Source organism: Hemicordylus capensis, chromosome 6 (genome assembly GCF_027244095.1).
Source record: "Hemicordylus capensis ecotype Gifberg chromosome 6, rHemCap1.1.pri, whole genome shotgun sequence".
Taxonomy (NCBI): domain Eukaryota; kingdom Metazoa; phylum Chordata; class Lepidosauria; order Squamata; family Cordylidae; genus Hemicordylus; species Hemicordylus capensis.
Window position 1 is genome coordinate 53,694,344 of NC_069662.1, and position 20,492 is coordinate 53,714,835.

General features: G+C 46.2%; 1 protein-coding gene across 5 annotated transcripts in view; it reads left to right on the forward strand.

The window, feature by feature from the left end:
* The window catches only part of ADAM11 (ADAM metallopeptidase domain 11), a 101,479-nt gene that overhangs the window by 59,855 nt on the left and 21,132 nt on the right, over positions 1 to 20,492 (forward strand). For all 5 annotated transcript variants that reach the window (XM_053266433.1, XM_053266434.1, XM_053266432.1 and 2 more), the window contains exons 14-23: positions 2,554 to 2,605; positions 3,315 to 3,414; positions 8,462 to 8,533; positions 8,867 to 8,959; positions 10,346 to 10,426; positions 11,495 to 11,545; positions 13,496 to 13,559; positions 18,213 to 18,312; positions 18,451 to 18,570; positions 20,234 to 20,402. In XM_053266433.1, coding sequence (XP_053122408.1) covers positions 2,554 to 2,605; positions 3,315 to 3,414; positions 8,462 to 8,533; positions 8,867 to 8,959; positions 10,346 to 10,426; positions 11,495 to 11,545; positions 13,496 to 13,559; positions 18,213 to 18,312; positions 18,451 to 18,570; positions 20,234 to 20,402 — 902 coding nt within the window. The remainder of the gene's footprint in view (positions 1 to 2,553; positions 2,606 to 3,314; positions 3,415 to 8,461; positions 8,534 to 8,866; positions 8,960 to 10,345; positions 10,427 to 11,494; positions 11,546 to 13,495; positions 13,560 to 18,212; positions 18,313 to 18,450; positions 18,571 to 20,233; positions 20,403 to 20,492) is intronic.

Below are 20,492 nucleotides of genomic sequence, written 5' to 3' on the forward strand. Positions count from 1 at the left end.
CTGACTTGGTATAAGGCAGCTTCCTATGTTGCTATTTCTGAACTGGGTGGTTTTTCATTACCTGGAAGTTTTTCACATGGGGCTTTTAAAGCCCTTTAACTTGCATCTCCGGAATGGAGGGGGTGCATTCACATATCGGCCAGATTTACCCCAAAGTCCCTACGAGTTATCGGGGAGGAGTTCACACACAATTTGGGTTTTTCACTGAACATTAGAGTTCAGCCCGATTTATATCTGGGGTAAGAAAATTCACAAATTGTGTCGGGTTTTTGGGACAACTTCGAGTTTGCAGTAAAGCCTCCCAGTAAATTTACTTGCGGTAAAGCCTGCTGTGTTTCAAAGTCCCTGCTGACTCTAGAATTGCTCTCCTTCATTTCCGTGGCCAACCTGTCACATATTATTGTTTTTCAAGTTGGACTCTCATCTTTTTCAAGATCTGATTTATACCAACTTTTCTGTGTATTACTGGAATGGAAGTGCTCACCTTTCCAGTGCAGACTGACAAAGTGCTAGTATTTGAATTGTACTGTTTTCCTATGTTATACTTAAAATGTGCTTTTAAAAAGTATTTTAATTTTTCATTAATCAGTTATTGTGGCAAGTTGCATCTGTGGCAATAAACCTTAATTTTCGGTTCTTGTTCATTGCACTTGTTTGGGCGAGGGGAGGAATGAGCTTGTCCTTACAACACTGAGCTGCTGCTTCTCCGTGGCTCAGCACGTGCCAGGTTTCCTCTGACTTTTCCTGCAGCAGAGCCTGGAGAAGTGGGAGGGGCAAGGGGAAATCTTTCTGCAGAGCTTCTCAGAAGCAAGACTTCTCAGGATTTTGCACATGTCTCCAGGTCACTTTCCAGATTGGACACCACAATAGTGTCACTATGTGTTCATTAAGTGTTCTTCTGAACTACCTGTGTTTTGACATCACAGTCTCTGCACAGTCAGCAAGGTGCTGTTCACATTTCCGATGCCTTATTTTGGATTTTATTGCTGCGTTACAGTCCTATAACGTTGCATGTGTGGCGCAAATAAATAGCTGTATTTTCTCATTGTAGAGTTTTGCACTAGGGATGTGGAGAACCGGTTCGATGTCCAAACGTTAGACATCGAACCGGTTCAGTTCTAAGGCTCGGGGTCGGACCGAACCACCCCCTGTTCAGTCCGGCCTTGAACCGAACCCTACCGACTGTGGGGGGTGGGGTGGGTTTCATGAACATTTTTTAAAAATTAGTTTTAAAAAAACTTTTAGCCCCTTTTGGGGCGGCGGGGGGGGGGCTTCCAATAGGCCGTGTGTGTGTGTGTGTGTGTGTGTGTGTGTGTGTGTGTGTGTGTGCATGTGAAGGTTCATCACTGCCGTGGCCTATTCAGCTGCTTTTTTCAGTCTGTTTGGGCCTTTGTATGTTGGCCCAGGGCCCCGCAGAGGCCATTTGCACATGTGTGTTGGACATAAAAAATGGCCACTGTGCATGCGCATGCGTGGCAGCGGACAAAATGGCCACTGTGCCAACATACGGAGGCCCAAACGGGCCGAAAAAAGTGGCCAAATAGGCCACGGCAGTGATGTCTGAGGCCGGCGGCGGGAGGGGACAACAGGATGGGAAGGGGTCAGTAGTTGAAGTGGGAAGTGACTGCTTCACTCTGGCTCTCCAGGTGAAAAAAATGGCGGTGGTGGGAGGAATTATACATGGCAAATGGGAGGGGTGGTGGTCGGTGCAACACTCAGGAAAGAGAAGAGAGCTCTCAAATCACATTTGGTTCTTACTGTCTACAACAGCAGCCTTAGCTGCCTTCTTCTTTCTCCACCCCTCTGTAATAAATAATGACACCCCCAATCTAGCATTTCTCTACCTCAGAAGGGAGGGTGCTGACTGGTAAAGTGGTGGTAGCCAAGATGTGGGATCTTTTCTGAAAGCAGCTTACACCTGAGTAAGCATATATTAGGCTCTTACCCAAATGGACAGACATTGTGGATTTGTAATGGCAAAAGGGCTTTTAAGCCCTGTGTGGAGCCTCTGTTTCAATTGCCGTTCTAGCTGAGGGCAGAAAAGCAGTGTCTCAGCAATACTAAAGAACTCTAGTGTGGAATCGACCTTGGAGACACACTGTTTTAAAGCAGAGCAGATCTGATCTCTTGATTTTTGCCTTGGCTATTATGGTGAGCTGTCCAAGAGATGAGCTTGTTAGATCATAGAAAAGTACTGATGGCTTGCCTGTTAGGCAGACAAATCGGTTTTCACTTGTAGTACAGCTCAGCTTCTTTGCAGGCTAACAAAAGATAATCTTGGCTAAAGTAAATGCAGGAAGACCTTGCTAGAGATTCCTAACTTAAGTTAGGTATGGGATAAATTGTCTTAGGAAAGAGGATTGTATAGAGATGACTTCTGGGAATACAGTTCTAGGATTCTATTATTCTGAGGTTTACTTTGCGTGAATGATTACAGAGTTTGGCGGCCCAGAGTGCAAAGTGGGGATAGAGGGTCACAGAAAACACAACCGCAGACCCCAGTTCCTTCACAAAGCATTTCCATCTTCCTTCCACCTACCTGTCTCTCTGCAGGGGATTGCCGCTGTCCTGACTCTTGGCTGGGCTGTATCATGGAGGACACTGGGTGAGTGAAGGACACAGAGAGATGGCGAGTAGGGGGCAGGGCTAAAAGGACTCCTTTCTGCATTTTCAAGTTGGGAATACTTTCTAAAGTAGTCTCCTCAGGCTTTCATTACTTAGGAGTAGCATGTAGTCCACACTTGCAAGATGGGACCCTCTTCTCATGCTTTATTGCCATCTCTCCATCTTTCTTCTCCTTAGTCATGTATGGGTGGAGTCAGAGAAGGACAGGTCTCCTGCACCTTTAATGATTGCATATAATTATAGGAAACTTTGGCAACTGCCACATATCATGCAATTGGTGAGAAAAGTTGCTCCTGCTTAGATTCTCTCTTCTACACAAAAGTACAGAAGCCCAGCTACCCTCTTTTGCATCTGGTCACCCTCTCTCTCTCTGTTAATGTTTTCCCCTCACCACCTCTGTCTCTTAAACAAACAACTTAAAAAGAAAAAAAAATGCAGGAGTGCCATTAGTGGAACCCACCTTGGGTCAGTGTACACTCCAATTGTGAGCTCTGATCCATCATTTGAAAACCAATGCCAAATTCAAGGTCCTCATGCCTAATGCCATTTGGAAGGATGTCCCCACTGATCCACTAAGATCTTGACACTGCACACTCTTCTCCTTCCCGCCCACCCTGGAATCCTTCCCTAGCATGCCATTGGCCTTTAAAATGGAGAGTTCTTCCATGGCTCTCTTCTCTGCCCCACAGATATTACCTGCCACGGAAGTTCTCGCGCTGCAGCACTGATGAGTACAGTCGGTTCCTGGCCAAAGGTGGGGGAAGCTGTCTCTTTAACAAGCCCTTGAAGGTAAGCCCAGAAGCCATTCACTTGGTTGTCTGCCTAGAGGCAATGCTTATTCCCTACAACCAGATAGGGAAGCTTTCCAAAAGTCAATTATTTTGTCCTTCTTCCCTGGTGACCATAGGGCAGTCTGTTCACTGCAATTGCCCCTCTTCCCAGCCACAAGTGGAAACCCTTTGCTTCGTTGCTGCAGCCATTTAGAAGGGGGAAATGAAATCATTCTTTTCGAAACAGGTGTACCTCCATGTTCCAGTTTGGTCAAACCGCTAGCAGTTCCCCAAATTTGTTGACAACCACAAACCTTATCAGTACCAGGCTTTGCTGTTTGGACTTTCCTCAGCCTATGGAACCTTCATGAAGATCCTGGCATCTTGCTTCAGAACAAGGAACATTATGGAAATAGTCAGGATATAGCCACAGTGAACCAGATGCTGCAGTGCCTGGAGAACCACATATCTGAAGTAAGCTGGGACAAGAGTATGCTCTTGCCAGCTCAGAGGTTGGAATGGAATATCTAGGAGTCATTCTGAACATGAGTTTGTACAAAATGTTTCTGCCCCCTGGGAGATAAGCCAGGGTTTTCCAGCTCTTTCCAAAAATAGTTCAGCAGGAACATATGGATCTAATGACAGAAGATCAGTTGCTGGGCATGATGATGTTCTGCCAGGAAGTGGCACAGTGGTTTCGGTTCAGTGCCTGGCTGCTACAAAGATATCTCTGTCCTTTCCTAAAGGATGTGGCAAAGTCTTGGCACAGGCTCCTTGCATTTCCCCATTATGCCATGCTAGCAATTCAGTAGTTCCAGGAAGGAAAGCCTTCCAGGAATCCTGCCCCCCATTCCCCTCCAAGAGGGTTTTCATCACAATAGATGGAAGTCCGTTTGGGTGAGGAGCAGGTCTTCAGAAGACCTGTTCAATAAAGCAATGTCTCAAGAGCATCAAGTGACTAGAACTGAAGGCCATTAAACTGCTCTTGTTGTTTAACATATCAGGGATCAACACATCATGAATACATGGACAATAAAGTCTACAGGGTGGGTTCAGATGTCATGCGGAACCTTGGTTGAAGCCGAGCTCCACATGACCTCCCTCAGTCTTGGAAGCACACGCTCCCCACTCCCATCACCACTCAAGTGCCTACTTACTTTCTAGGCTAGGATATGCTGAGATGGATCACAATGCTGGTTAGCTTAACATCTGTTCCAGGCAAATTGATGGAAAGCATCCTCAAGGATAAAATTGTAAAGCACATAGAACAATAGGCCCTGCTGGGGGAGAACCAGCATGGCTTCTGCAAAGGTATATCTTGCCTCACAAACCTTTTCGAGTTCTTTGAGAGTGTCAACAAGTGTGTGGATCAAGGTGATCCAGTTTGTGAGGAGCTCTAAAAGGATCTCTCCAAACTGGGTGAGTGGGTGACAAAATGGCAAATATGGTTCAGTGCTGGCAAGTGTAAAGTGATGAACAATGGGATAAAACCCCTCAACTTCAAGTATACACTGATGGGATCTGAGCTGTCGGTGACTGACCAAGAGAGGGATCTTGGGGTCGTGGTGGACACCTCATTGAAAGTGTTTACTCAATATGCAGCAGCTGTGAAAAAGGCCAATTCCATGCTAGGAATCATTGGGAAGGGGATTGAAAATATTTTAATGCCCTTATACAATGCGATGGTGCGGCCACACCTGGAGTACTGCATACAGTTCTGGTCACGACATCTAAAAAAGGACATTGTAGAACTGGAAAAGGTGCAGAAGAGGGCAACCAAGATGATCAGGGGCCTAGAGCACCTTTCTTATGAGGCAAGGCTACAACACCTGGGGCTATTTAGTTTAGAAAAAAGATAACTGTGGAGAGACATGATAGAGGTCTATAAAATCATGCATGGAGTGGAGAAAGTGGATAGAGAGAAATTCTTCTCCCTCTCAGATAACACTAGAACCAGGGCTCATCCCATGAAATTGATTGCCAGGAAATCTTGGACCAACAAACGGAAGTACTTTTTCACACAACCCATAATCAACTTGTGGAATTCTCTGCCCAAGATGTGGTGACAGCCAACAACCTAGGTGGCTTTAAGAGGGGTTTGGATAACTTCATGGAGGAGAGGTCTATCATCGGCTACTAGTCGGAGGGCTATAGGTCTCCTCCAGCCTAAAAGGCAGGATGCTTCTGAGTACCAGTTGTGGGGGAGAAATGGCAGGAGAGAGGGCATGCCCTCAGCTCCTGCTGTAGGCTTCCAGCGGCATCTGGTGGGCCACTGTGTGAAACAGGATGCTGGACTAGATGGGCCTTGGGCCTGATCCAGCAGGGCTGTTCTTATGTTCTTATGTTCTTAATGTCCAAACAAACCAATCTCAGCTTGTCCTAACCTGAGATCTGAACCCAAGGGTTGAAGTGAGGTTCAGTTCTTGGTTCTCTGAAGCAAATAGACTGAAATAAATCAAGAGTGGTCGCAATGTCCAAACACACCAATCTTGATATATCTTAACCTACAAAGGAAGTAGCCACTTGCACAGGGATGGAAGCCTGCAGGATTAAACTGAGGTTAAATCCAAATGAGACAGAGGTGCTGCTGGTCAGTAGAAAAGCCAATCGGGATAGGGTGATTCAACTAACTCTGGATGGGGTCGCACTCCTCTTGAAAGAGCAGGTGCACTGCTTGGGGGTGTTGATGGGCTGGGCTCTGCTCTTGGATTCTCAGGTGGAGGCGATGGCCAGGGATGCCTTTGTACAACTTTGTCTAGTGTGTCAGCTGCGTCCCTTTCTTGAGAAGGCAGATCTGGCCATGGTTACCCATGCCTTAGTCACATCATGGCTGGATTACTGCAGTGTGCTCTACGTGGGGCTGCCCTTGAAGAATATTTGGAAACTTCAGTTGGTGCAGAAGGCAGCTGCCAGGGTTCTCCCTAGAACTGCTTGCTTGGAGCATATTATACCTATTTTGAAAGAGCTGCACTGGCTGCCAATTTGTTTCTGGATCCAATTCAAGGTGCTGGTTATTACCTTTAAAGCCCTTAATGGTTTGGGTCCTGGATACCTGAAGGACCATCTGCTCCCAAGGGTTTCTGCCCTCCCAACAAGTTTGTCAGAGGGGCCTTTGCTCTGTGTGCTGACGTTGAGAGAGGCTAAATTGTTGTGCCTGCAGGACAGAGACGTCTCTGTTGTTGCCCCCAGGCTCTGGAACGCTCTCCCAGTGAATGTCTGCGCTTTGACATCTGTGGCTACTTTAAACAAAAACAAAAACTAAAGGCCTTTTTATTTGTTCAAGTTTCTACCCCTTAGGGGCTGCCACGTCTCTCAGCTCTCCTGCTTCTGCTTGTCTTTTTAGTGGTGGTTGCTTTTTAGAGTTTTATGGTTTTTACTGTCTAACTGATTTTACGTTGATTTTTGTGGAGTTTTATTGTATTTTAACTCTTGTAAAACACCTTGGGATACCTTATGAAAGGCGGTATAGAAATTGAACAATCAATCAATAAAATGCACTACGAGAGAGATTGACTTCTTCCAGGTTTAGAACCCGGCTTCAACTGAGGTTCCATCCAAACTCTGAAACCACCCTTCGTAAACAGGGAGGCAGGGGATGTGCTCCACAGAGCTCCACAAAGACGTCAGCAAGATGCTCTTTTGGGCAGAGGGGAATCGGGAATCTCTTCAAGTGTAGCACAGGAAGCATCATTTTGGACTGGCTGAGTCGTCAGACTCTGAATGAGACAAAGTGACTGTTAAATCCACTTGAGTTCCAGCAGATAACCAGACACCTCAAACACTGAGAAGTGGAACCTTTCTGCCTTGTCCTCCAGCCATCAAGTAGAGTAATCCTATGCCTGACGGAGATGACAGGAAGCCATGGGAAGAGATGTTTTGTCATGTGCTTGGCTAAGACTAGTTATGTCTTTTCGTTCTTCCCTTTGATCACTAGAGTGGTTCATAAGTTCAAGGACAAGTTGGGTGCAGTTGCTACTGGTGGGTGCAGTTGCTACTGGTGGCATCTCACTGGCCTGGGAAGACCTGATTTGTAAATTTGTCACTTGATCACTATGTTGTTGTGGCTGGCATGGAAACTTCCAGTGCAACAAGATCTTCTGGCTCAAGGTCCTTTCTGATACTTGCACCCAGAGTGTTTTATGTGACTTCCTGGCGGGTAACTAGCTACTTTGCAATGACTGAAAGGTGCTAGTGATTCTTGAGGAGGTGCTTTCCATTGTGCTGACCTCAAGAAGAATCTCAGCTTAGTAGGCCTAGTTCTTACTGTGGCTGGCAAACTGTTGTCTAACCTGTACCGTTTCAGACTGCAGGTGGAGATCTATATGGTAGAATGCTTCTCATGGAGGTAACAAAAAATTCCCTGCATACAGAGGACTTTCTAGACATAGATAGCAAGCAAGTCAAGGAGAGGCCTAGCTTAGAATCCTCTAAGCTAGGCTTCTCCTTGATCTGCTTGCTTTCTCTGTGCAAAGAATGTTTGTATATAGAAAAACATTAGCTCATGTTCGTTCCCCACAGCCCAAACACAGGATTCCCACCTCAGTGAGAATTAGGTCTGTGACTCCACCTGGGTAGTCTTCATCGCCTTGGCACCAGGAACAGAGCAAGGTCCCACTATCCTCTTCTGTTTCAGAGATTCACGTACTTTTGTAATCAGGACTGCAAAAGAGCTTCAGCACCAGTGCCCTGAGACGCTAGGGTACTATCCATTGGCATCTATCCTGAAGCTGGAGACCAGTCTCCATTCATCTGCACACCTGGCAGTTTCTAAAATACTGCAAATAAACAAAGAGGCAGCTCTGATTAACTCACTACGCACAGCCTTCCCATCTGGAGATATTATACCCTTTTGTAAGTGCAGGTGGCAGTCGTCTGCAAATCTCTGGTCTCCTTTCCTGGCAAACGAACTTTAAAACCAACCAACTGGGGGAATCTGTGAGTTGAGTTACTTTTAAACTGGGGTGGGTTAAAGTTTAAAGCTGTACTTCCATATGCTGAAAAGTGAACAAATGGCTTGGAACCCCTGATGTTCTTACAATCTTCCGCTTGCCCCACAATTTTCACAGCTCCTTGACCCCCCTGAATGTGGCAACGGATTTGTGGAGGCAGGAGAAGAATGTGACTGTGGATCCTTGGCGGTAAGCAATAAGCAAGGCTGAAACAGCCACAGTGGCTTGACATGGGGTTGGTAGAGACCTGGGAATGACGTTGCACTGTCACCCAATATTGGGTTCTGCTTCATGCATGCCTAAGGATGTGTCATAGTGTATTGGCAAGCAGGAGTACTTCAGGATCCATTTTCAAAAGCAAGACCATACAACAGGGAGAGTGGGAGAAATGTTGGATTATATTAGGAGAATGGAGCCATAGCTCAGTGCTACCTCTGGTTGTTGAATTTCTTCCAGCTCTGCAAAATTTCACCTGCTTGTTCTCTCTTTCTCCCTTCTTCTCTCTGCTTCACCCTCTTGAAGGAATGCTCCAAAGGTGGTGGAAACTGCTGCAAGAAATGCACACTTACTCATGACGCCATGTGCAGTGATGGGTTGTGCTGTCGAGGGTGCAAGGTAAATAGGCGGGACCAGTCTAGGATCGGGAATTGGGTATCCTCCATTGGCATTGGCCCCACTCCAAGCATTTGGCACCAATTTTACATGAATTATCTTTGCTGCCTGCCATGCAGTGAGGACAGTCAGCTGTGCATATGCCCTGCTGCCTCTAGAAACTAAACCGCAGATAGGCCAAAGCACAATGGGCATTGACCATTCGATGCCCATGTTTTTGCATCACATGATCAATGCCCACCACAGGCACATAGCGAGGTTCAAGACCAGAAAACATAGCGAGGTTGAAGGCAGCCCTACTGCCATTCACTCACTCCCCTGCCTCCTTCTTAGCTCACTAGCCGGCTGCCAGCCTTTGCTGGGAAAGCACGAGATTGCAACCCTTAACCCTTTGTGCCTGTGTCCAAGTGAGTGGTGAGCACCCAGCAGTAGAAGGGGGTAGCAGTCAGCTACGTGTGTGTGTGTGTGTGTGTGTGTGTGTGTGTGTGTGTGTGTATGTGTATGTATATGTATGTGTATATATATATATATATATATATATATATATATATATATATATATATATATAAATAAAATAATATACTTCAATCCTACTCTTACATGGGGATCCCTGACAGTGTGCCCTGTAACAAATTTCCCAGATGTTGTTGACTACAACTCCTAGTATCCCACCTGTAATGGCCTTTGCTGGGGATTATGGGAGTTGTCGTCAACAACATCTGGGAATCCCTGTTACAGGGAACGCTGGTCCCTTATGATGTCCACACCTGGTTTGCTTCAGGAACTTGGCAGCATGAGATGCTCACAGACCATTCAAGGGGTGTACATTTTTCTTTGATATCTTCACTAGAGCACTGTGTTATCCAGGCTCTGTATCACCATCGCCCAAATACAATAATGTATTAACTCTTCTGGGAATGAGCCCCAACATGTGACATAGTGTGGAACAGATCCCGTTCTAGATATGTTCATGGGTTCTAGGGAGGAAGCATTCAATGGGCACCTGTCTGAAGCTGCCTAGCTCTTTTCCCAGCCACTAGGTTCCATAGAGTTCCATAGAATTGCCACTGTATGCCTTCTATAAACTTATCTTCTTGCAGAATTAAAAATTTTAAAAAGGAGGAAAGCAAGCCAGGGCCAGGAACACAGATGGCAGCAAGCCATGCTGTCGCCAATACAATGGAGTATTTCTCTTCTTCTTATTGCTGTCTACATTGAAGTGGTGAAGGAGGGAAAGTGGGACTAGACTGAGGCCCCTGGTTGCTCCTCACAATCAACATTAGCACATGGAGAGGGAGCAGCAGAAAGAGGATTCATTCTACCCAGCCCCTTCCTTCATCAGCCAATATTAACCTGCCCCTGTATTCTCTCCCATGTCCCATCCTGCAGTACGAGCCGCGGGGCGTGGCCTGCCGGGATGCTGTGAATGAATGTGACATTCCAGAAACCTGCACTGGTGACTCCAGTCAGGTAAGATGGGAGAGCTGTCAATCAGATACCTGGTTATGGGGAGAAACACTCCAAAGTTGTATGCTGCGCCCTTCTGTTAAGTACAAATGCAAATGTTTTACTGTTAAAACTACAAAAGCAAGGAAGTACAATAGAATGATAGAACCCAGCAGAACAAAGAAACAAACTGTTTAGACCAGCTTCACAATGTGCTGGAAATCCTGGGCAAACAGAAAAAAAGTATTCACCTGATTCCCAAAGGAAATCAAAATTGGTGCCAAGAGCACTTCTCTGCAGAGGGCTATATTTATTATTTCTTGTTTACACAGTCAGACAGGTGTTATTGACTGGTTTGTTTTATCCAGACATCGAGTCCTTCCCAAGGACCTGGGATGGCTGAATTTTATTGTCAATTATTAATTCTGCCTGACTCCAAAGGCTCTAGGTGGTTCACAGAAATAAACACAGAAATAAAGCCCACCTAACTTCAGAGAGCAGGAGGACTCAGAGGAGGAGCCTCTGAAAATGAATATGAGGTTTGGCCAGACTAATGTGGTGGAAGGTGGCCCTTGGAGTACTTGACCCAAAGCCATTTAGGGCTATAAAGGTGTCCATCACTTTGAATTGTGCCTGGAAACAGACTGACAACCAGCATAGTTGTTTAAGCACATTCTATAAAGAATGCTAAGCACCTTTTTTATAGCCAGCCCTAGTTAGTAGCGTAGCAGCTACATTTTGTAGTCGCTGAAGGTTTCCAAGAAATCTTCAAAGGCTGCCCCACATTGCATCTGTTGCGGTGGTCTGAGCTAGATCATGTTGGTGGCTCCTGTGTCCTATGGCAGATAGGTTGGGGTTCGGCAGATGTGCATATCCAGGGCTTTAATTTTTAAAATGAGAATTGCCTGAGCCAAAGTCTAACTGGAAGACCCTCTCTCTGACCTGGATGTCTCAACCCCTAATCCTAGGTGAGTGGAAAGCTGGCTGCGGTTCTTTATCAGAGCTGTGGGGGGAGCTTGTCCTGTCTAATATAACATTTCCTTCCCTTTCTCTTGTGCAATCCTGTGTGTGTGTGTGTGCTTCTCCTTCTAGTGTCCACCCAATGTGCACAAGCAGGATGGCTACTTTTGTGACAATGAGCAGGTAAGTGTTGATGTCTCAGCTTCATATTCAGTCTCCTGCATGGTCACACCAGCAACAAGTATATACGTGCACACACGGTTATTTTGTCTTCAGTTCTGATCCTATAATCTGGTAAACAGGGAACATACTCAAGAGTTCCTGAGCACTGCAGCAGGATCCAGGTAGGATCCAGCATCAATACAGTAAAAAGCAACGGGGGACATCCCACCCACTATATATAGATCAACAAAAAGGCACAGTTTTGTGCCAAGTCTATACTTGGAGAAGGCCCCTGCACCTTTAAGTGTTGCATAGCAGGTGGGAATTCCTCCAGGGTGCTTTCCAGATTAAACCCTACAACAGTGTCACCACGGATCTGCTAAGTGTGCTTCCATATTTCCTGTGTTGTAACACCTTTCCCCATTGTAGGAGTTTGAGATTCTGGGGATCGTTTTCAATACAATCCTGCCAAGCTGAAGCATTTTACTGCGGTTGTAGCATGTAATCTGGTAAGCACCCAGGCAACTTTTCCTGTCACTTCAGCACTAGGAAAAGCCATCCTTGATAAAATCTTATCATCTAAGCAACTCCTATAGACAGGTCTGGCCCAAGCCCTTCTGGGCGCTTTCCAAATTACATGCTACAACAACAGTAAAATGCTTCGGCTTGGCAGTATCGTATTGAAAACAACCCCCAGAATCTCAAAGGGGTGGTGGTGGCATCAAATGTTGCACATGCAACATAGTAGCACTATAACGCAAAGATAAAATCCAAAATAAGGCATCAGAAATGTGAACGGCACCTTGCTGTCAGTCAGTCTTTATTATTGTCTTTGACCAATATCACAACAACTAAAAGACTATACAATTTTAAACATAGATATATTAATAACATAACTCTACATGGGATCTAACCATTATTTGTTTTATTTATTTATTTATTCAATTTTTATACCGCCCTTCCAGAAAGGCTCATTTGCTAGCAGAGAGCAACAAAAACGTATTGCAGAACAACAGAATTTTGCAACTGTGTGTGTGATAGATGAATTCGCATCTATTAGCAAATATCTGATGCAGAATTCGTCCGATCAACCTGGCAGATTATGTAAAAGAGGGTCAATTAACCTACGCCCATGATCTATTATAAAAGACACACTGGAGGAGCATATGTGCAACTGACTCAATCTCATCAGAGTTACAGGGGCGATATCTCTGCTCAGTTGGAATTCTACTATATCTACCAGCCAAAAGTTCCGAAGGGAGGGCATTCATACAGGCCCATGAGAAGGCCCATCTATGTTTAGGGAAAGTAAGGAGGAATAGATAATCTGCTGGGCGAGTTCTCATCCCACCACTGAGCAGATGGAATGACCTACTTGTCTTTGAAAGGTGTTTCTGAAACTTAGTATCCCAGATCCTTCGTATCTTTGGCCCTGACCAAGCGCACAAAGAGGATTGCTCAGGTGAAAGACCAGAGGTACGGAGTTTCCTGACTCAGTTTCCCCACCAGCTCAAGCAGTGCCTATCCAATAATAACAAGGGAAGGAGACCAAAGGGCAATAAGTTGATTCTTTCCTAGTTTATTAGTATTAGATAGCAAGGAAAATCTTGAGAAAATTCCAATTTAATCAAGCTGCTACCAGGCTCCCAATTTAACCAGGCCCCTGCTCTGTAGAGTACTTAATGCAGTCCTAATACTGCAGAGATCAGGAGCACTAAGCCTGTACCCCCAGCAGTGTTCCCTCTAACAGGGATTTCCAGATGTTGTTGACTACAGCTCCCATAATCCCTAAGCAAAAGCCATGGCAGCTGTGGATTCTGGGAGTTGTAGTCAACAACATCTGGGAATCCCTGTAAGAGGGAACATGGACCACCAGACTCCCATACATTTGGGTTTTCTGTTTTTCCATAAACACATACAATTAGTCAGGGTCTTAAGATCTTCTAATAACTCTCACTTTCTGCTCTGCAGGGCCGGTGTTATGGAGGCCACTGTAAAACCAGGGACCGCCAGTGCAAAGCATTGTGGGACCGTGGTAAGTAGTGGGTGTGGTGTAATGGTTAGAGTGTTGGACTAGGACCAGGGAGACCTGAGTTCAAATCCCCATTCAGCCATGAAACACACTGGGTGACTCTGGACCAGTCACATATCTCTCAGCCTAGCCTACCACACAGGGTTGCTGTGAGAATTAACATAACCATGGGCTCCTTGGAGGAAAAGCAGGACATAAATGTTGATAATAATCATAATTAAGAATAATTCACCCTTGGATGTACTGGGAATATTATAATGAGGCTTTAGAAAATATGATACCACGTTTCCATAAACATCCATCGATAGGACATGGTGGCACCAGGAGCGGTGGTGTAGCCAGCAGAATTGCAGCCCATGTTCCTCCCACTGGTGGCCCTGCTGTGAGTGCCAGTGATGCCTGTGCGCGTGATGTCACATGTAAAAGGGGTGTGGCCTGATAGCTAGAGGGCCTGTCCCAGCCCTCCAGATCTCATTTCTAGCCAGCGTTTGCTGGATGGGTGCATTTATAAGGGAAATAAATGCAGCCAACCAACAAATGCTGGCTGGAAATGAGCTCTGGAGAGTTTGCATGGCTTCTCCAGAGCCAGGGCCACGGCCCCTTTGATTGGCAGCCCAGGTTCTTTGAACCCTACTGCGCAATGGTGTCTCCACCTCTGAGCTGGAGATGGGGTTGCTAGTTCCAGACCTGGAAGCTCTGTCTGTCGCTTCAGAAGCTGCTAGGCAGGGAGAATGTTAGCAGCAGGGTTGCAGCTCATCTTGATATGCAGGCACTTGGCATATTGCTCTCTCACCTGCAGTTGGGTGCAGCTAGATTCCTATTTGCTACAGCAGGTGGGAGAGAAGGCGGTGGTGTGGAGGGTGTAGGAAGGAGGAGGGCATGGATTGTTTGACCATTGACCTGAAGGCTCTAGACCTGTGCTTCATGATCCTGTGGCCATGCCGAAGGCAGAAAAATTAATGAGGGTTCAACACCAACAAATCACCAATAAGGGGACAGCAGTGCTTTTATCAGCCTTTTCCCCTTTCAAAGGTGGATTGTCTTCAAAGCTCATCTTCCATAGGCCTATCGCTCAGTGATGCCCAGCTAACCTCTCTCTGAATGTGTGTTTGTTTCTGATTTCTCCATCTACAAGCTGAGAACAGGGAGGAAAGGACTCTGCAAAATTTCAAAGATGATGATGATGATTGTTATCCTATACCATAAAAGCCTTCAGTGTGCGGCCGTGCTGCCCGTGTCTTTTTGGGCTGTTCTGGGCATGCACGGAGCGCATGCCCAGATCGGCTGAAAAAGATACGGCCGCCCAGACACGGGTGGCCATGTTGCCCAAGAATAAGGGCCAAATCGGCCCATGTAATTGCCGCCGCCCGCCCGCCCGCCCGCCCTCCCAGTTCCCTGAGTCCTCCTTTATGAACCCCCCCATGATTAAGGGCCAAATCGGCCCATGTAATTGCCCCCGCGGCTGCCGCTGCCGACCGCCTGCCCGCCCGCCCTCCCAGCTGCCGAGACCTCCTTACCCACACAAGACCTCCACAGCCCCGGCCCACGTCACCACACGGAGGAAGCCGCCAAGCCGGCTTAAACCTTCTCGGGGGTGCACTTTTTTTTAGGAGGGTTTCATGAGTGAGAAGGTGGTGGCTGAATGGCATGGCCAGGTGGGGGGGGCGGGCACGAGGGACAGAGAGAGACCTCGGAATCGGATCGCCCCATTGCAGTCGGACTCTCACGGGGCGGGAAGGCTACCAGATACTAGATTTTGGTTGCTCCTGCCCCTCTGCCTGGATGGTGGCTGGCCGCAAAAACAAAGCAGGAGCCCCGCCAGAGACTGAGGGAGCAGGAGGAGAAAGGAAGGAACCTGCGTCTGAGCAGCGGACTCGGGGACCAAGTGAGTGGATGTGATGTGAGGAGGGGGAGGGGGAAGGGCAAGAGTGGGCAGGGGGGAGGGGAAAGGGCAAGAGGGAGTGGGGCAGGAGACTGACAGGGAGGGGAGGGTGAGAGAGGGATGGGAGGGCACCCACTGCCCACTAGAGCCCGTTATTAAAATGGGCTTACAAATACTAGTTAATAAATAATGTAGTCCCTGCCTCCATCACAGCTAAATGCCATTCCCATTGGCTTAATCTGCAATTAATAGTTTCAGTTGTTCAAGTTGGATGCTCACTACAATTGGCCCTGCCTTGAAATATAGCTTTGTAGAGAGGATTCCAACAGAATCGTGTGGTGGGAAGAACCTAATCCAGCTCCCTGCTTAGTGCAGAGCATTTACCAGCATAGGCCACTCTTGCCTAGTTTGACATTTGCAGTCCAGACTACAGCTTGCAACAAGCAAAAAGCAAGTACATCACCCAATGACACGTAAGCTCTGAATTAATCAAGCTGTTGAGGTAAGCCATGTGCTTATGAGTGAAACACAAAAGAAAACCCTTCAAATGTCAACAGACAAGATACAAACAAAAAGTCCTCAATACCTGGGGTCACTAGATAAGCCTACTTGGATACATTTGCCTTCTGGCTCAAATGGAGTGATCAGTCATCTCAATGGAACATTTCATTGGGGCATATCTCCATGCAACCCAGCCTCTTGCCTGTAGCAGTGGCAGATTCTGCCGCCCCTTCCCTTGGAAGTTGGGAGGGAGTGGGTATGAAAAGTATCCTGCTGGCTTCAGTTGGCCACAACAAAGGCACCAAAATAGAGCATCATAGTCAATCCTTCATTAATCTAGATCACTCAGTTCTGAAATTTTGGCTCCCAAGTTCCTAGATGTAAATCTAACCCTCCTCAACCTGCTTGCAAATGCTTTGTTGTGATATTGTTGCACTGTGATATTTTGATGGCAATATTTTGAACACTTTTTTCTTTTTTTAGTGCAGAAGTTATTTATTTGGATAAGGAATATAAAAGGTTTAAAAAAAACAAAACACCTGTGGTTGTCTGTATATTCACCTGTGTTGGGCTTTGAAAAAAAGTAAAATTCATCTTCCAAAAAGCTGGGTCAACCGAGGGCTTTCCAGTGTCACCATAATAAAGAAATTGAATGGGTCTTCTTCCCAAATATTCCAGGGAACTAGCACCACCTGCTGTCTAATGGTAGAATGACACCCCTCATTGCAGAGGGGTTTTTTGGGGGGAGCAGGTTCTTTGAGGGGAATGTTTGGAGTATTTGCAGATGGAGAGTTTTTTGCATGAGCGTGTGTGGGCTTGTTCAATGAACTGCATGGGGAGTTAATAGCAAGGTGTCCATACCTAGCAGTTTTTACAGTAGCTCATCACATTATTTTCTGTATGCACCAGGGCAAAACTTTGGGGGACATAGTGGATTGGGGCCCCTCCCGCTGAAGTTTTTTTTTTTAATTTAACATTTGTTGTGCACTTCCAGTTTACCAAACTTCTCTAGCTTTTCCTCTGCCTGCCATCTCTGCCACTTCTGTCAAGACTGCTCTGGAATTTGGGATGGTAGAGCCGTGCTTGAATGTGGTTCTCAGGATCTCCTTGTTCTTTTAATCATTTCCTGAAAATCCTGTTTAATAAATCACTTTCTGAAATTACACTAAATTGTTCCCCTTCCCTCCTGCCCAATTGTCTGAAATAATTTGGCTGAAATTCTATACACTTTCCTGAGAGTAGGTCCTATTTCACTTAATGGGACTGACTTCCAAGTAAACATGCATCGATATTCTGTTGTTGAGACAGAGACTGTGGCTATGGCTGGTACTGCTGTGAACACTGAAACAGTTGTTAATGCCCCTTTGGTGTGGATTCGAGTGTCTCCTGGTTGCAACTTTTAATCAAGTGCAGCAGCAATCATTTGGAGGGAAATGGAAAAAGAGAGAGGTGGCTGGGGAGGGACAGGAGGAGAAGCCTTCTTTCCTAAAGGATACCAAACAAACAAACAAACAAACAAACAAAAAACCCCAAACAAAGCTCACACACCAGGAAGAACACAGTTGCCAAAAAAGGAAGAAAGAGAAAAGAAAAGAAAAAAGAAAAGAAAGAAAGAAAAGGGGGGGGGGATAAAATAAATAAATGGGCCCCAAAACATCATAATAATGATCAAATTGGCCTTGGCTGAAAATCACTCATTCACTCACTGAAAAAGTGAGAGTGTACAAAAGAAAAATACACTCAGAAATGAGGGGGCATGCAGGGAGATACCCTTGGGAGCTAATCCTCCCATGCACCACCACCTACAGTATGTAGGAAACCACTCCTCTGTACTCTGTAGTCCGGCTATACCTTTCCCTCCTTGTGGAAGTTTTTTCTCTTCCATTATCAAGGTAGGATAAATGGAGTGAAGAAAACATATGTGTGTTTCATGGATTGGCAGGCAGATTGTGCAACCAAGGTTGGAGATGTACAACCGAGGTATGGGATGTACAAAAGTAATCTGGACCACCCACAAAAGCACCCATAAGACTCAGCAGTCATGTTGGAATAAACCACCATCTGGAAAGACCCTTGGTCTCAGGGAAGCCCAACCAGGCAAGATCTCTGTTTGTCTTCCTGCTCACCAGAGATCATTATAAGCAGCTGTTTGAATAAATTCATAGCTCATCAGGGAATTTAATGCTTGCTGGTCTCAAGGTGTGCGTGGAATCTGTGTATATTATGTCATTTGGACATGCCCTTATTCCCTCTCTTTCCTCGTTGGAACCAAGCTTCAGCTGAAAGGTTTTGCTATGAGAAGCTGAATGTTGAAGGCACTGAGCGAGGGAACTGTGGACGTGAGGGGAACCGCTGGGTGCCATGCATCAAGCAGTGAGTAATATGAGATTTCTCCCGTTCCCATAATGCACTGCCTTTCCTTCCTACATTGTACTGCATGGCACTACAGAGGCAAGTGGCCAGAGTGAACTGGCCTATAATCTCTCCTCTCTCTTTTCCCACTCCATACAGGGATGTGTTGTGCGGATACCTCCTCTGCGCCAATGTGACAGGTTCTCCAAGCGTTGGTGAACTTCTTGGTGAAATCACCACCATGACCTTCTACCACCAAAAGCGTTACGTGGACTGCAGGTAGGTGGGGCCTTGCGCTCTAGGTCTCGACTCCAGCTCATGCCAACTTGCTGAAGAACTTGAGAGCCAAACCAGACATCCAGGAGGCCCAGAGCAGCAGGTCTGGTGGGTGGTGGTGGTGGTGGTGGTGGGGAGATTTTTGACAGAAAAATGGCATGGAGAAAAAGCAACAAATATCCCCTGCCTCCGGACTCTGGTTCTGATTCAGACCGGGCCCCTCTGAAGCTATTTTACAGGGTCTTTGCCTAACCCAGTTGGATTGGGCTGCTTGTGTGCAGCGCCAGGATCGAGCCCAACCCTGGTGCTGCCTGCCTGCCCGCCCAACCCAACTTTTTACTCCGGCCTTTAGCCAGGGTTAAGGGGGTTCCTGCAGGCTGGGTGTCCCCCCCCACGGCCTCCATGCTGCCTCACTGCTCAGCACAGTGGCGCTTGTCTGTGGGTGCAGCCCCAATCATGTAGGGGAAGCCAGGAGTGGCTCCGAGAACAGGGGTCAAGTGTACAACCTCTGTGTCTAATTAGTTTGGCCCTGAGAGGTTTGTGGGTAATGGAGAAGCATTACTAAACAGGCCTGCAGATTCTCCCTGCTACAGTTAAGTCAGATCTTGGTCTCTCCTAAAGATATTCCTCCTCCCGCAATGTATAATTCATTAATTAACAAACAAACAAGCGGGGGAAGCCTGTTATTGAACGGGCAAAGTCATTTTGCATAGATTACACAGATAGGTAAGTTCAAGCAATTAAATATATGTAATAGAATGTTAATTAATGTGCTTACAAAAGGGAAGGAACAGTTTAATTTTAATTAATGTGCTTACAAAAGGGAAGGAGCAATTCTAAATCTTTAGAATTTCAACTTCTTTGTATCAACTTACTATCACCAATGTTTCTGAGATTCAGATTTATGCTGTATGGTAATTATTCATTTCTAAACTTGGCTGACTGATGCTTGCTTCTGATGGCTAAAAGAGCATTCCTCCAATTAGCTATTTATAGCTGTGAGCAAATTGACAGCCCCCTATGACTGCATTTCCATTAAAGAAAAGATCAGTCATGCATGTCCCAACATAACATTTGGCCTGAGCCTCAGCTGCCCCTTTCCTATCCTTAGGCTAGTTTGGTTGGCACAGTCCTGCAGGCACATCACCACAGGTTTTGTGTGGGTGCTGGGTGTCCCTTAAAGTAGGGTTTCCCAACAGGGGGTACTAGTACCCCAGAGGTACTTAAAGGGCTCCCAAAGGGTACTCAGAGCACTCCTGCTCCCCACGCTATTTGTTCCCCATCTGAGGTTCACCAACCAGAAGCTAACATGTCCAGTTACAGTCATAACTGTAACATTTAAAGTGTGTGTGTGTGTGTGTGTGTGCGCGCACACACACACACAATCTCTATGGGATACCTGAACTGAAGGTTTGCAATGGAAGGGGTATACTTGATTTAAAATGATTGTGAACCCCTACATTATGGATACGACAAATATTTACATGCTGCTTTTCAACAAAATGTTTTTTAAAGCATATAATGAGATGTGGCTTAGGGAATTGCCAGAAAAAGTGATGGGGGGCTCCTCGCCACTTGGTCTTTTCCCCTTTTGACATAATGAAGGAGCCTTTTCTTGTCTATGCATTTGGGCAATTTCATATGGATCTCTTTCTCTCTCTCACAGAGGTGGCCATGTACAGCTTGTGGATGGCACAGATCTGAGCTACGTGGAAGATGGGACACCCTGTGGGCCCAACATGCTGTGTCTTGATCACAAATGCCTTCCTGTGTCTGCCTTTAACTTCAGTACTTGCCCCGGCAGCTGGGGTGGCCAGATCTGCTTTGACCATGGGGTAAACTTCCAAATGGATTTGTTTCCTGCCTTGTGTTTCAGTTGAGCCTTTTGCTTTTAGCATATGTTTGGGAATAAGATCTGCATGAAT